At 38.4% G+C, this 17,048-nt stretch overlaps 1 protein-coding gene across 2 annotated transcripts in view; it reads left to right on the top strand.

Annotated features, from left to right (window-relative positions):
- Nucleotides 1-16,364, top strand: part of pdxdc1 (pyridoxal-dependent decarboxylase domain containing 1) — a 29,358-nt gene extending 12,994 nt beyond the window's left edge. The window contains exons 11-24 of one of the 2 annotated variants that reach the window (XM_088008038.1): nt 160-261; nt 342-467; nt 931-981; nt 1,817-1,861; nt 5,340-5,400; nt 6,714-6,784; nt 7,436-7,541; nt 7,654-7,828; nt 8,984-9,102; nt 9,188-9,309; nt 10,077-10,169; nt 10,284-10,380; nt 11,841-11,939; nt 12,928-16,364. In XM_088008038.1, coding sequence (XP_087864164.1) covers nt 160-261; nt 342-467; nt 931-981; nt 1,817-1,861; nt 5,340-5,400; nt 6,714-6,784; nt 7,436-7,541; nt 7,654-7,828; nt 8,984-9,102; nt 9,188-9,309; nt 10,077-10,169; nt 10,284-10,380; nt 11,841-11,939; nt 12,928-13,193 — 1,533 coding nt within the window. In that variant the 3' untranslated portion in view covers nt 13,194-16,364. The remainder of the gene's footprint in view (nt 1-159; nt 262-341; nt 468-930; nt 982-1,816; nt 1,862-5,339; nt 5,401-6,713; nt 6,785-7,435; nt 7,542-7,653; nt 7,829-8,983; nt 9,103-9,187; nt 9,310-10,076; nt 10,170-10,283; nt 10,381-11,840; nt 11,940-12,927) is intronic. The other variant, XM_014987226.2, reaches the window with a different exon arrangement.
- The last annotated feature ends 684 nt before the right edge of the window (nt 16,365-17,048 follow it).

The raw sequence follows: 17,048 nt of genomic DNA, 5'->3' as shown, positions 1-17,048 counted from the left end.
TGATTGTTCAAATAAAAGTGAATTATTTTTAATTTTCATGAGTATGACTTTAAAATCTTCTTAGACATTCAAATGACTGGGTTCGTGAGAATCACCCAGATGAGTTTTGAGTTTTGAAAAGAAACAATGTTAGATTGTAATCGGTGTGTTTTTTCACAGGGAGCCACCAGAAGCGACAGCATGACGCTGACACCCGGTCGCTGGCTCGGGCTGCCTGCAGTAACTGCTGTCACCCTCTACAGACACGAAGACCCAGCCCTGGTAGGCTCACGCCGTTCTCATTCAGACTGTAGGGGGAGCCGTGGTGAAGAGGCCTGATCTCTGTGTGTCGGTGTTCTCAGTCCCTGGCAGCTGGTCTGACCTCCAGCCAGCCTGTGGAGAAGCTGCGGGCGCTGCCTCTGTGGCTCTCTCTCCAGTACCTGGGCCACAACGGCATTGTTCAGAAGATCAGACACGCCGCAGCTTTGGTGAGCGTGACTTTATCGGAAACGATACAGTTGGCAGAGTGATTGTTTTTAGACAGTATGTATTTGAATGATTTCTAAGATCCAAATGAAGAACAGCACAGGTTTATCTGTTCTCCTTAATGAAGGAATGATGAAGAAAAAGGATAAAGAATGACTGGAAAAATATTTTTCCTGTTTTTTCGGTAGAAGGCTTCTTATTGGTTAATATTTTGTTTGTATTTCCTTTTAACTCATGTGAAGCACTTTCAATTGCCTTGTTGCTGAAAATGTGCTGTATAAATAAAATTACCTTACCTTAATGAACAGGCATTCTATAAACAAAAAAACATGGAGTATGTTAGCAGGAGAATGCTACCACACAGTCAATGGAACGTATCTATGCCCTTAAGGTTTTCAGAAGTATGTTCAGAAACGAAAGTTATTAACTAAATGTTGCACTTTAATTCGTTTTTCTCCCCTGCAGAGCCAGCACCTTCTGCTGAAGCTGAAATCTGTGACCTGCATCAGAACTTCGGTACGTCTTCTCTAGGGCTGTTGGGCTGAAAATCGATTATTGAAATAATCTTCAACTAATTTAGTAATTGATTAATCATTAACTGGAGTATACAGACTCTAAATAAGGACATTTTTCAGTAATTAAACCAAAACTGTACTTTCCATTTAAGATAAAAGATTATTTTCTGTAAGCATTTTCTACCCAGAACCTTTCAAGTAACATAGTTTTAGCTTCATCTGGTTCAGATGATATCTATAAAAAAATCCTATATTAAGAACCTTTTCCTATCCAATTATTAACTGGTTAATCCAAAAATCAGCCCTATTTTAGGAAAAATGAACCCAAGGGAGTGCTGAATTTTAATAACTGCTGTGCACTGACTCTGAAATATGTGACATGCAGAAGGCTCACGCTCATGAACACGATGGGCTAGATCAAAACAGACCCATGTGGAATAGTGGTCCAGTCAAAGTAAAGACTTAAATATAAGTACTTACTTATATTTAAGTAAAGACTTACTTAACTCTACAAACCTAGGGTTAGGTTTGTAGTTTGAAGATGATAAAAAAAATCTGAAAATGTGTTACAGCATGAATAAAGAGACATAAAATCTGTAAAACAAAATGACACCTTAACTTTAACAACATGGTCCAGTCTGTGTTTGCTCACATGCTCATGGATGACATAAAACATAAACGATTGCTTTACATTCATTCTAGGATTTAGCTGCATTTGTTGTTATATTCTGTTTGTTGCCATTGTTTACAGGAACATAAAGGATCAGAGTTTCTCCACATATTAATAAGTGGTATATTGCAACATGTTCAAAAACAAAATCCACTTGTGTTTATAGGATGGGCTTGAGAAACAGATCTCTCTCGTTGAGGCTCTAAAAATGGTAATTTGTTAGATTTTACAGATTCTAAATCAGTCTTTGGGTTCAGAGCTGACTTTAAATCTTGTTCACTAGCATCTTCTAAAAGCAACTATTCAGTCCTTACAGGGTGTTGGGATGTTTTTGGTGATTGTTGTGGTCTAAAATTGTAGATTTTGTGACACCTTTATCAAAAAATTGTGGTCAAAGTTCCATTTAAAAAAAATAAAGTTTAAATAGCTACACATAACCTCAGAAGGTTATGTGTAGCTTAACCTGGGTTTTTAACATAGTTAATATTTAAAGTGCAAATAACATTTTCAAGTACCTTCTTGAAAAGGTACTTGAGGTATGAAGGTGCTAATAAGTAGCACCTCAATACAAATCAAATCCTGACATGAGGAGATTTTAAAGTACAAAAGCAGAACTTCATATTGGTCATTCAAGTTAACATGAAGTGTTTACACAGTAGAAGCAAATCCTACAGAACATCTCAAAATGGATTTTGCTACAAAAAAATACGGCAAACGTTACAGCTTATTCATGTTACACATGATTTAATTTTGCAAGTTCGTCTTTCAAGAGACGTCGTGAAACAAGGAAGTTAAATTAGAAGGGAGCTGAGGGGATTGGTCAAAATGTATTTGCAGCAGTTGGTCAGAAACCAACAGAAAAGCAGGAAATACAGAAAACGTTAGTGACTGGTCAGATTTGTGGAAAATTTCTAATGATTTGTGAAAATTGTGAAAATTGCGAATAATAAGTGAATTTGCACTAAGTTGCGATCACAACTTCCAGGAGGGACTGACTATCTTACCACACACTGAGACGTGATGAAGCCAAGATACAGTGAACACAGTGTAGAGGGGAACCCGGTCCTGACCCAGAACCTGGAGCTCAGCAGTTACAACAGGCACCAGGTCAAGGAGTCTGTAGTTTAACCGTCTCAGTCAGATGTGTGTGAGAGGCTTCCTGTGTATCGTCGTCAGTATGGGTTACCTTGGTTCCAGGGCATGGTGTCGCAGATCCCACCCATCTCCGGGGCTTCTCTGCGGGACATTCTGGGCTCTCTCATACTCTCTATTGTAGGTGGGACCAAATCTCTGCCTCTTACCCCCACCTCCCTTCATTCTGTTTCATTCTATCAGTTCTGGTCCATTTTCTCTCATCATCATCAGCTCAATGAAATGCTCTCTCCATTTGCTGGTGGATTCTTCATTTCTTCCTTATTTCTTAGGGCGTGGTTTCACCCAGGCATGTGTTTGAGAGACTAAAAGGTTGCTCCTCATAACTACAGTCTCTTGTTGTCTCTGAAAGAAAAACAGGGTCATGAAGAACTGTTCACTGTGAAATGTGGTGTGGCAATCTGATACTGTCTACTGTGGAGCAATTTGTATCACAAATTGATCTGCTATACAGAGCTTTAGTTATATTGAGAATATTTTGTCCAATCAGCTAATTCTTTTTTAACAAATGCGTTTACCTCAGACATGCACTGTGAATGCTGTAATCAGGAGCAGATGACTGAACCATGATGCTCAGTTTGAAATAGGTTATCTGAAATATGCTCATTTTAATCTATCAAAGATAGATTAAGATGAGCTAAGCAAGACCAACTCTTGCTTAACTTATCATTTGACTCATTGATAATATGAATCGCCTTTGCTTTGGTTTTCCACTGCAGTGGTTTAGAATAAAAATAACTTGCAGTTAATATCACTGAGCTCAGATATTTACTAGATTTATTTCTGAATTCTCACCACATCTCTGTTGATTCCAGTTTTAACTGCACACAGCTGTCAGCAGATGTAGGAAAAAACCTTCAAAATGTCTGGGTGACTCTCACTATGGTGCCTAATGACCTGGTTCATAAGTTCATAAGCTTCCCAGAAACATCAGTGTAGTATTTGAAGCACCCATTGCCATCTGGTAACTAGTTTTTACCCTTAATATTTTTTCACTTCTGGATGAAAATTTTATTATATAGTAACAGAGAACCAGAGTGTGGATGATCAGGTTGTGAAGAGATGTTGAGGAACCTACTATGGGACAGGCAGGATCGCCATTAAACATGTCCATGTATGAAAGGATGTAGGTGTGATGTAGGTGTTATCCATCAAGAGAGTTTTCAGATCCTGCATTTGAAACTAGTGCTGAAGCAAATAATCAGATTAATCATAATGAATCGATTACTGAAATAATGGTCAATTCATGATTAGTTGACAATTATTTTAACTGGTATTTGCTGAAAGAACAACCCACAGAGCAATAATTAAGCCAGAACTGACAAAAATAATATACATTTTGCATTTAAGATATAAAAAAATATCTTTTTCTGTAAACACGTTCTTCCAGAAACTCACCAGTTTTAGCTTCACCTGGTTCAAATTCTGTGACCAAAACTCTTCTATTGAACACATTTTGCTATCTAAATATTAATCACTTAATCAAAAAATAATAATAATAATCAACAGTCCAGTCCTGCAGTGTTGATGTTAGTCCAGCAGGGAGGCCTGAGCTCTTCACATGTTTAAGACTTTTAGCTGCTGATGCATCCTTTACTACAAATGATCAAGTGTTCATTAAAGGAATTCTGTTATTGCATACAAGGTAATAAATATTTCTTTTCCTATTTTAAAAATTATTTGAATAATTTGTTTGCATTTTTATTTTTGCATTTCTAATATTGGGTAAAATAAACTTAAGTGGTTAAATGAAAAATTTGTTGAATGTAACAATTTTTTCTTCAATTTCCAAAATAATTAGTTGCTAATATAATCATTAGCTGCTGCCCTAGTTGAAATGGATATTAAAAACATTTATGATTTATTTCTAAACCACTTTTTAAAAACAACTAAAACTGAATAAGTCTGCAGTGGTTAATGAATATACTAAAAATAAAAGTACAGAAAATAACAGATAAAAAACATAACATACAGACTTACTGTACAAATAAAACATATTTTGTGAGAGTTACACTTAACCAGATCAAAAGCCAAGGAAGAATAAAACCTTTAAAAAGATGAAAAGCCCTCTGGAGTTGAGGAGCCTCAGATGCTCTGTTATCTTGTCTTCAGCCTCGTTCAGGGACTTTGAGCTGAAATTCAGCGATCCTGAGAGGCACGGGATGCCAGATTATGAAAGCATTTCAAACTAAAGTCATGGAGAGCTTAGTTAACTTATTAGTTAGTGATCAGTTCTTAGTTTGAGGAGCTAATCCATCTGTGCAGCTGTTATTTCAGAATTGTAAGTTTGACTTTAGCTTGATACGCTCCTTTTCACTCTGAGCAAAAGGCTCCATCCACCGCCACCATACAGAGCAGTGGGACATTTCAAACACTGTATGGGACATTTACTTACAACTGTCATGCAGTCGGTGTTTACTCGAGCTGCAGCACATCACACCTTTTCAACTAACATGTCTTGCATGATAACGAGAAGGTTGTGTGGTATTAGAACATGTGTCTCCAGAGCCTGATCCATATTCTTGTGTGTTTAACAGGTGGAAGATGAACAAAACTCTCCTGTCGTGCTGTTTAAGTTTTCCCAGGAGTCGAATGCTGGTAAAGTTGTCACGTTTTGCATAACATGTCACTTCAGCTGACGGTAGTCAGAGGGCCCAGTGGTGCTGCTGCATGGCAGACTGCCCCAGGCCAGCAGTGGCTACAACGTAGTAGCTTGCCGCCATCAAATCAAGTCAACTTTACTTGCATAGCACATTTTAGCGACAAGGCAGTTCCACGTTCTTTTGTCATGACAACAACAAACAGTCACCAGCTGTGAAAACAAGCAATAAACATTACATTTTGTCAAATGCCATCATCACAATCATCAATACACAACACAATATATCAAATATGTTAATGAATGTTTCATTTACTTCTAATCAAAAGCAGCTCTAAACAGTTGAGTTTTTATTCTAGATTTAAAGGAACTCAGTGTTTCAGCTGTTTTACAGTTTTCTGGAAGTTTGTTTCAGATTTGTGGTGCATAGAAGCTGAATGCTGCTTCTCCATGTTTGGTTCTGTTTCTGGGGATGCAGAACCAGAACCAGAAGATCTGAGAGGTTTCGTAGATCTGTAATGTATTTTGGTGCCATAAGCCCTGAATGAATGTAGTGTGATGTGATGCACTTTGGGGTCTTAATAAAGTACTCTACAAGTATATACCCTTTATACCCAACAAGAAAGAGTTTCTGAAATGGTGGGGCTCCATGCCTGGGTGTTGGGAATGTCCAGTGGGCGCCTTTCATAAAACGATCAATGCTGGACTACAACTTTTCCCCAAAAGCCAAAATGAAGTAGCTGCCAAATATACCTTTTTGGTTAAAAAAATCATTACCTTATCAATAACAACCTTTAAAAATGTAGAGTTTACCGCTACCAAACACCCGTAGGACATGTTGTGAGAGTCCAGGTTCTCACAGTCAAACACCTTCCACTAACACAAATACCTGGTTGATGGTGTCAGGGAGTCCAGTGAGATCTACTTTCAGCTTCTCCTCAGCTTTGAGTAGGTTTATCACCATCCATGCATTCACTACAACAGGAACACTTTCCTTTTCAACTCACAAGAAAGACAGAATCATCTAGAGGTTGTTGACTGTTCAGAGCAGACAAACTGGCAGCAATATCCTCCAATGAACTTTTCAGAATTTTGGCAAGTCAATTGAAACTTTGAGTCTTACTGACTGATAGAAATATGAGAAATCAGTTTTTACATTTGTTTGAACATGTTTCATGCTAACCACCAGATGGTGCTGTTTAGTAATGAATCAGAATTCAAGTTCTAAATGTTTGAATGCTGACTAGACCCAGTTTGATGAAAGCATTGAAATAATTTCATGTCCTTGGTTTCCTCATCTGTTGTGTGTAAGGAGGCAGTGGGGGGTCTGTGGACGGTTTGTGTGTTGGAGAGAAGGAGGTGCTGGATACGTTCAACAGATGGGTGAGTTCTTCCTTTTAGTTTTTGAAATGGCAGGGTTAAAGGTCATGGTATGAGAAAGAAAAAAAAAAGTAAAACTTTGTGTGTCCTGCATTAAGGAGAGACAAAAAAATCAGTAACAATATATATCATGATAGACTCAATATTAATAGATAATGCATCTGATAGAATATTCAATAATTTCACTGAACTCTGATCCAGAACTACACAGCATTCTGGGAATTATAGGCAGAGGAAAGGCATCGTGGCGAGTTAAACAAGTTGAACAAGATTGGTGGCATCAACTAGCTCACTCACCTTTTGGTTACCTAGCAGCTCACTTGGTTACCTAGCAACAACCTGTTGAGTAACTTGCTCTGTAGCAGTTTAAGGTTTTGTCACCATGACTCATAACTGCTTAAAAATGGAAAACTGCAGTGCATAGTTAAGGTCATATTTCAGATATTAAAAACAAAAAAACTGTCAGTAATTATCTCTATTGTCTGATATGAAACGTTCACATCATCCAGTCAAAACTGCTCATTTTAGGGCATCATATAAAGAATAAAGACTTTTCTGAGCATCTTACCACCACATATTTTACCAAACATCTACAGTATGAATGTTTTTAGCGACCTAACCAGCGCGGAATATTCTGTACTGGTCTGAATGCAGATGGGTGAGCAGCTTGCTCAGCTGGTTCCCGCTAGTGGAGTGGATGTGGTGGAGCTGGAAGATGAAGGGACCTGTGTGCGTTTCAGCCCCCTCCTCACAGCTGCAGGTAACATGAATACCTGCGCATCGCTGAAATGGCGTTGCTTTTAGGCATCCACTCCAAGTGCTAGAAGAGTGCGAAAATGTCAGCTGAACACTTTTCTGGCTTTTCCCACCAGTGCTGGGAACCCAGCAGGAGGATGTTGATGAAGTGGTGCAGAAACTCCTGGAGCTGGTGCCGATGATGTCAGCCACAATGAACTTAAGACAGGACTTCAGGGAGGAGACCCACCGCCATGCGCCGTCACTCACATACATAGAGGAGCTGAGCTGGCCTGGTCTGGGAGCAGTCCGGTGAGCTGTCTGGGCTGCTGGGTTTCCCATGAAAGATGAAGTTTGAGCAACAGGGTCTTTACAAAAGCCACATGAAATATCAATCAATTCATTTTATTATTTACTTATTTGTTAGTTACATATTTAGATTAATTCTAATTAATAATTTATTTTAATTAATTGCTAATTTATTTATTTCATAAAATGGCTATCAAACTGAGAAAATAAGATGGAGTTCGTTTAAAGGGCTGACCAGTGACTGACCAGTTGTTCAGGCATTCCTCTCATGTTTTCCTCGCTTTGGTTAAAGACGTTACCCCAGACTAGCTGCTGTCATAGCAACCTAAAGGAGCATTGTCTTTTAATTGTCTTTTGTCAAGTTTTAAAAAGTTAACTGGACTATCAGGTTCTTAAGTTATTTGCATCTAACCACAAGCGTACAAAAACATTGTGAAACAATTCCACAATGTTAATTTTTTTCCTCAAAACTTTCCTTTCCTTTCCTCTGTGCTTCATGAAAAATAAGTATTAACATGATGAAGAGAAAACATCAGGAGCGACCTTAAAAAAAGAAAAAACATGTAACACAGCTGTTGGTTTTCCCAGGAGTGAACCTTCCAGCAAGTTCGTCTAGGTCAAAGTGTTCCATATTCAGAAAAATGACAAAAACCCAAAACCCAAAGAGGTCAAAACGCTGAAAGCTTTAGTTGGCATGTTCAGTGTTAAAATCATAGAAAAACCACTGGATGAGTATGGCTCATTTACAAGAGGGCAGAACAAAGACTGAAAAAATATGGCAGCAGAGCAAAGACTAGATTTGTAAAGTTGCATCTAAATGAAATACAGGAGCTGTGGAATCTGCTGAGTGGTTGAATATATTTGCTGTTGTAAGTAATTTTAGAAGATGATAAACACTGCATTTTATTATTGTGATGTTGATGGGTGAACTTCCTTTTAACAAAACCTTTTTATTGGTAGTCTGATCAGTCTGTATGTAAATAAAGAGGCTCTAGAAACCCAGACCATCTGCAGAATGATGCTGTGTAATAAAAGTGGCTTGTTCTTCATTTACTGCTGTCCACTCGGTCAGACAAGCTCAGTGAAAACAAACAGGTGTGGAGATGAAAAAGCAAGTGTGGACATTTTGCACCTTTCTGAGCATGTGATGATGTCCAGGTATGAATCCCAGGCTGAAGGAGCAGATGAGAGCAGGAGGAAACAGGAGCAGAAGAAAATCAACGATGCACTGCTGACAAAACTACAAGAGCTTGATACAGACATCTTTTTCTCCACTGGTAGGTTCCTCAACATCTGTGCCCCAATCTGATACATTGTGTTTTATGTTCAATCTTTTTCCTTTTTCCTTTAATCCTATATCAGACCCTGAGTTTGTGACGGAAGAGAACTGCATCTTTGTGGGCATGGTGACAGATGATGTTGATGTGTCAGAGCTGGTGGACACAATATCCACACTGGGAAGAGACATAGAGGAGAGTGGAAGGGTAACTGCTCTGTTTGTTCTGTAGGGTGCCTTCCCACCTGGTTGTCCAGTAGATTCAGTTTAATTGGGGACCCAAATAGGTCCCCAATTAAACTGGGATGTAACACATAAATGTAACGTGTTACATTTATAGCTGGTGCAGTTTGCTTTCACACTGCAGAGTCAAATGAAGAACCAGTAATCCCTCTCACCTGTGGGGGCGCTACACCAAGTAAAAAAAAATAAAAAAAAACTGGAGAAGCGCTGATCCATGTTTTTCACTTCTGATACAGATAACTGATATCTGAAATTCAGTATCAGCCAGATGTTTGGTATTGGACTGAAAAACAGAATTGGCTCAAAGCGTTTAGTTTTTTTAAACACAGACATAAATGTACTGAATTACAATTTTTTTTATCTCTCTGTACCAGTTCAGCTTACACAAACACACCAGTAGCTTCAGAGCCTTGGTCAAACATGTAAAACAACAACTTTCATTTGTTCAGTCAGTGCAATTAGAAGTAGAGCAGCCATTGGAAAATAAATAATAAAGAAACTGAAGCTGACAAATACAACAGGTTGACTACGCTGGTCAAACATGTAAAATAAACTGTAGCAAAGCTTCTTTCAGATGGTCCAGAAAGTGCAATTAGGAATTCTAAATATAATGTAAAATAAATAATAAGGCATGACATCACTTAGAGCACAAAGCGTAGAATTGGACTGAATTTAGTGCCTCGTGTTATGTTTTCTACAGCACTTCAACAGTTGTGATTCTGTCCTCTGCAGTTACTGGAGAACATGACAGAGCGTGTGAGGAAGGGCATCCTGGAGGCAGAGCTGCAGCTGCAGAAGGCCAATGAGGAGAAACTCCTGGAGGAGGTGTGTGTGCTTGTGGTAATGGAACAGATGTGCTCAATGCATCTGCTACGGCTTGCCACATGTCCTTTTCCTTTGTTGCGTTGTCACCACTAAATCTGAATCTGTGTGTTCTAGGGGATGCTGAGACAGCTTCCTGTGGTCGGCTCTGTGCTGAATTGGTTCTCTCCCGTTGAAAGCTCCATAAAGGGAAGGACTTTTAACCTGGCAGCAGGTACTTTAAAGACTGCAGAAATGTTCTGGTGCAGGAGTGCTCAATACGTCGATGGTGACTGTAGTGTGGGTAGATCACATGACATAAAATAAATAGACATCGGCCTGTCATTCATCCCACCAGTTGATTGATATACAGGGCCACATTACCAGTTAGTGGCCTTAATGTTTCCTTTACTTGTTTGCCAACTGACATTGTAACACTAGAAGAAGCTAGTTTTGAAGCTAGTGCAGCAGAACTAGCTGCACTATAGTTAGTTATAACTAACTATAGTTAGTGTGTTACCTCCAATTTTTAGCCCTCGGTTTTTTTTTTTCTCTTAAACTTAAGAAATGGTCAATAATAAGTGAGGGAGCTGGACAGAGTAAGAAGACAAAAAGTATCACTTTCATACAGAATTAAATATACAAAGAATGCTCAATGTATTTATAAATAAATGGAGTAACTGCCCTAGTTGATTGTGTCCTTGAGCAAGACACTTCACTCACCATCCCTGCTGCTGCTGGTCAGAGGGCCCAGCAGGTGGCGTCAGTGCATGGCAACCTGCCCACTGTCAGTCTGCCTCAGGGCAGCTGTGGCTACAATCCAGTAGCTCACCACCATCAGTGTGAATGTGTGTGTGAGAATGACTGAATGTAGTGTGAAGCTCTTTAGTGCCATTTGGACTTGATAGAGTGATATACAAGTACAGAATATTTACCATTTAGGTTTTACAAAGCGTTCACAGAGAGAGTGCCACACCTTCCTGCAGACGGCTTCCTCTGACCACGACAACGTCACATTTTCCATTCAGAAGTTTTTAGCCATTTGACAATCTTCATAGTGCAGAATAGTGAAAAAGTGACATAATTCCTCACCACTTTGCATAAACATGCTGGATAACCATTCCCTGCAGATATAAAAGACAGATAGTGGAAACAAAGCATTTCTGTCTTTCTTCATAAAAACACAGCCACAAACTTCACACGCTTCGCAGAGCTCTGTACTGAAGGAGTACGTTGGCTCCATTTGCAGAGTTTTTGAAGTGCACAATCTTCATTTGGCGAACCGTGAACACAGTGAAGCTCATGTTAAGCTTGGTTTTCCATGGCTTTCGTTAAAAACCAAAATGAGTCCAAATATTTGCCTTCAGTGACGACGGGGTCAGTTGAATCTCTCTTTCATTTTTATACTTTCCTCTTTATTGTGGTGCTTTCAGCACATTCCAATACCATTGGCATGGTGACGTCAGACCCGGAACCTTCCATGTAGTTACAAGATGGTGGCTGACAGACAGCTGACTCGTTTTATTTATGGGTAGATGGAAAAATGCCTATTTTTTTTTTTTAGAAGACTACCACGTGGATGTAGCAAAAGTATGTTATTGTGGTATTCTTCAATAAAGTAGAGCCTTACTGTTAAGATTTTTTATGTGATTGTTTGGACAGCAGACATGTTGATTTAACCTCTTTGGTCCTCAGGTTCTCTGGATTCCACAGATGTGACTTATTCCACCAAAGTCCAGGCAGGCAGGACATCCCTCCAAGACATCCCCACCCTTTCAGCTAAGAGACTGTCAGGTAGGTCAGTTTCTGTTATGTACTGCTTTTATGAAACAACTGAATTCTTTTTTGTTTTTTGGAATAGTAAATTAATGTTCAAATCTCTGGTTCAAGACACTGATAGAAAGACTTTTTCTAAAAGATAGAGAACCATCTTCCTAAAACTCTATTGGTCAAACAAGGACAGCTTTTCATACAGCTTTACGTGTGTCTAGTCGCATACACGTCTTCTGTTCTACTACAAACAGAAAAACAGTCTTACAAAGGAGAGGACAAGAACAGGAGCAAATGTATGTTTAGTGTCTTGCAATTTAAAACCTTTGCATATTTTCTTGCGTTATAATTACAAACTTAAGTTTGTTTTATTGAGATTTTATGTGACCGACCAACACAAAGACGGTAAATAAAGCTGATGTTGTCCCAGAACCAGTAAAAAGAACCCATCTGTCTTTAAGTTCATCTGAGGAGAAGTGCAGCTGTTATGTGAAGAGAACAGAGAACCAACAGCATCACAGAAGCTTTATTCACCAAAACTGTGGACACAAACAAATACAAGTTCCACTTTGCTTTCAATGAAGACATTTAAGTCCTAAATAGAGCAGGTGAGGGGGTGGGGGGGCAGGTTTTTCAAAGGTTTGGTTCATCTGATCTTTGCAGTGTGAATGAGAACCAGCTGAAAATGGAACAGATGTTATGGCTTTGGTCTGGCAGACCACCAAATCACCCTAAACTCATGAGGAGAAGTGATACGATCCAGTATCATTTCCTTCTGTCCATCTTTGTGTTGTCAGCTGGTTTTCATTGTGTGGTTCACAGATAATAAAAGCCAGTCATTGTTCATGACTTTCATGTGTACAGTGAATATTGACCTGGAAAATGACCACAGAAATCTATAATTGGCTTCAAGTGCCAAGTTTAAGGATTCCATGTTTCTAGAACACGTTTTGTTTAGAGGAAACTTCCTGTTCGTTCTTCTGACGACGTCAACACATGATTCCTGTCACAGGTCAGAGGTTATTTCGGCGCCCAGGTGCAGGTTCTGACTCGATGAGTGAGACCAGCTCCATCGGACCAGCTGACGAGTCATCCGGAGTGGAGAGCTTCACCATGAGCCCCAACATCCACCCTTCCATGTCCATGTCTCCACCCGAGACAGCGGAGCATGCCGAGGCCTACGTCAGACCAGCGGGTCTCCTTGGGAACCCAGAGCAGGTAGAGGCTGAGGAGGAGAGGCAGCCTGAAGGCCAAGAGGAGGATCTGAGTGGGAGATAGGTCCACTGCATGTCCAGGTGTCCTCCATCCGTCCTGCACGTGCAGCCAGTCTAACATGGGCTAAACCAAGACACCTGGAGTCCAACCTCTACAGAAGGCCACCTGGGCAGTTTGTATCTCTCATTTCAATGTTTCAGGATGCCAAAACAACCCAACCAGTCCCTCCGTGTGACTCACTGTGAACTCAGATCAGTGCATTTCTACTAGTCTTCCTCTCTTCTGCCTTCATCTCTCTGTTGGTAAAATCACTTGGTGGCTTTCAGGTTGGAGATGTAGGCTCATCACACCTGGACTGTTTTGAAGACTTTCCAATAAACACCCCAGTTGACATGTTTAGATCGGGCCATTTTCATCTCTGATACATCTACATAAATATTTGCATTTATGAACAGAAGGATAGAATGATTTATTTCACATAAAATGATGATGTCCTTGTAAAACCAGGACCACCAGATCAGACCAACAGAATCACTGAGGAAAGGTCATTTGAATGTTTACATCAACTCATCAGGTGTTATTATTGTTGTTCATTCATTCATTTGAGTCCTCTTTTTTCCAGGGTTGTGTGATTATGCAACAAACAACTTCAGCTTGGAATTTATTGCAGACTTTCTCCAATCCACACAGGCTCTAGGATGTAGACACTAGTTCAGAAATGGTTCTAAACGACTAGTGTTAACCTGTAATCCTCTGTAGATTCTTCATTGCTCTGGAAATCAGTCTGTCCAGTGAGTGCTGAGGAAAAAAAAGTATTTTTGTCATACTTGTAAAAAGTAAATATAGGTTATTAAGCTTTGGTTTTGTCTAGATCGGAGGTTTTCTTGAACTTTCACCACCATAAGGTTGAGGTGAATTTGTCTACATCCCCCCTAACACCCAGTGTGGATAAGAGAAAATCTACAATAAATCCATACTTTTCCGTCCAGTTCCTGTTTTTAAAAATGTTGACAGTTAATTTTATCAAAACTCTGCCTTGGAAAAAACTAATAATGAATCATTAAAAGTCCCAAATTCAGATCAAACCCACAAAGATTAGATCTAAACTTGTGACACTACTCTAGTCATTTATAAAGTCATTATTATACATGACAAATAATAGGCTCATGCAAAATGAATGATAAAATGCAGTATTACATTTACATACATGTAATGTTTTTAAAAAGTTCAGTTATATTTCTATAGAACCCTCTGAACTAATAATTATAATAATAATTATAATAATGATTAACATGCATATTTGCAATTTAAAAAATGGTAGTAGAAAATAATACATTTTATTTAGTAAGAAAAGGTGAAACCTAAAGAACAAGCTTGAGTTTTGACAGAATTCTAATGTCGGCCATTATCCCCATGACACCTGAAAAACTTCAAAACAGACATTTTGTGATACAAAATGTTCATATTTACCAAGTAAGTTCATATTTATTCAGTGCAGAAGTGCATTCATGAGAATATTTATGTTATCACAACTACTGATATCAGAAATGAGCTGTTGAAGTTGCACATATTTAATGTAAAAATAACTTTTAACACCAAAACGGCTTAGAGAAATCATATCGAATTCTCTTTACAGCTGCAGTAGTGGCTAGATTCAAAGAACCTGACTTTTCCTTAGTTTTTTGTTTTGTTTTGTTTTTTATTAATCTCACCAGGGAGCATTACTGATTTTTTTTACTTATTCTGAGGGATATTTTTCTTTGCCAAAATATTTTATACAAGTAGTGTGTGAAGAACCAGATATATGGAATGGTTTGGGTGTTTGTGCTATATTGATTTTTTTTTTTTTTTGGGCTTGGTCGTATTTTTGAACAGTTTTAGTTGATTCTGCTAAACGTTTGAAGTCTTTTGTTCGCTCCTCAAGGTTGCTTTATTGCGAGCATATGCACTTTAATGAGGATTCTGACAAACTAATCTGTTTTCCATGACACACGTTCAGTACCATGCAGAAATATTCATTACCTTTGGACGACATGACCTTTTAGAAACATTACAATCTCAACTTTAAATGTCTTTTATAGGAATTTTATGTGGTAGACCAACAAATAGTTCATTATGCGGAAAGAGAAGCAAAACAATGTATTTGTTTTATCAAAAAAAAAAAAACTGCAATTCTCTGTGTTGGTCTCTTACAGAAGATTCCTATAAAAGACAGAAATGTTCATAATCTCACCATGGTAAAGATTTGGGGTGCGAATAGTTTTGGACAGGACTGCACGCTGGTCATCCCACCCCTCACCATGGGCTACTGGAGATCTCGTGCTGCTGGTAGAACAGGGATGGATGTGCTGTTGGAGTGGGGCTGCTGCACTGGCATTAAGTGTCTAATTTCAGAAAAAAAAATCCAAGTTTCTTCCTGAATGTGTTCTCTCTTCCTCCGATGCAAACTTTTGTTTCAGTTAAGGTATCTTAAAAGTGATAGGTTGGTTGTTTTGAGGTGGGAATATATGACCTATTTTCAAGTAGTCATTATCTTATAGGCAACAAGCATTGTTCAGCTAGTGTGAAAAGGACTTACTGTGATCAAATGCAGATTAACAAAATTACATTAACATCTACTTATTGGCTATTATTGTTTTCCATGCCAGATGGAAACTTGACTAGGATTGAAAGGCCCAGTTTTAGTCTTCTGGGATTGAGAGGCCATGTTCCTCCTGTTGAGTCAGTCCAACAGCTGGACTTGGACTAAAACAGGAGGTCCTGACATCTTGAAGCAACCTTGAATGGTTGCTGATCATTTTGTAGTTTTTGGTTATTTTGTGTCCAATGTTTGAAAGGAGTTAAAAAATCAAAAAACGATAGGGGTAAAAGGGAATATATTCATAGTTACCTATTACAGATAAGATACTGGCTGCTCATCACTTCTCCACAAAACCCTATCACAAGAAATCCTATTTCTTTAAATGTGTTTGCATTGTTGTGCCTCATTGTAAACTTTGTATGAGAGGAAACTCAGAATGAAAAGTTGAAACTCTAATCTCCAAACAGTGAGGATGAAGGCTCCACCAGAGTTGCACATCTAGATAATTATTTTACTACTGGGTTGTGGTTTCTTTTGTTGTTGTTTTTTTGTTTTTCTTATGGTGTAAATGAAGCAGAATTTCCTTAATGATTCTTTCTGTCATGGGATTCTAATGCAATATAAAAATTATAAAGTTTTTAACTTGAAAAGAAGCTTTTGGTTCTTGTGTGGTGTTTGTCTGACATGCTTGATGGTTTTCTTTTGACATTCATTTTTAAGTGCAGTCAGGGTAAATAAAGTATGTTCACCTGTTCTAGGGATTTAACAAATGAAGGATCTGATCTTGATCATTGTTTCAATCCATATCAATGTCTTTACACCCCTTTATTCTTCTTCTGCACCTTATTTCATATCTCCAAATAAAGCCATTCACTGAACAGAAATAATAATCCTAATCGCTCAATAATCTTAAATTGAGCGATTCATTTCGAGTTTAGAACTTTAAAGGTTTATTTAACAAATGAAACAAATTAATTTGACTGAATTCTACTGCATTTCCCCCCCATGTATTGTGTTTTATATTGATCTAAAATAAGACAATGATCACAATGATATAGTTGTAACTGTAACAGAACAAAAGAATGAACCGCCACTGGTAGGTCTTGATTTAAATGGAATGTTTTTGTCCTCTGGTGCTGCCATCTACAGACGGGTCACGTTCTCTCTGACAGTTTACTTGCAGAACCTCAAATGATTCTCACCATGTCTCCCGGGGCTTATGTTCCTCTTCATTGCATCATCCATAATAATGAAAAGAAAAGCTTTTTCTATTATTTATGTTTCAATCTATTGGGAAAGCTTCAGTGTTTATTATTCTATGCTTTGATCTAGAAAAC

Source organism: Poecilia mexicana, unplaced genomic scaffold, assembly GCF_051168715.1.
Source record: "Poecilia mexicana isolate PSO_F unplaced genomic scaffold, ASM5116871v1 scaffold_8, whole genome shotgun sequence".
NCBI lineage: Eukaryota > Metazoa > Chordata > Actinopteri > Cyprinodontiformes > Poeciliidae > Poecilia > Poecilia mexicana.
This window is presented reverse-complemented; position numbering and strand designations above follow the sequence as displayed.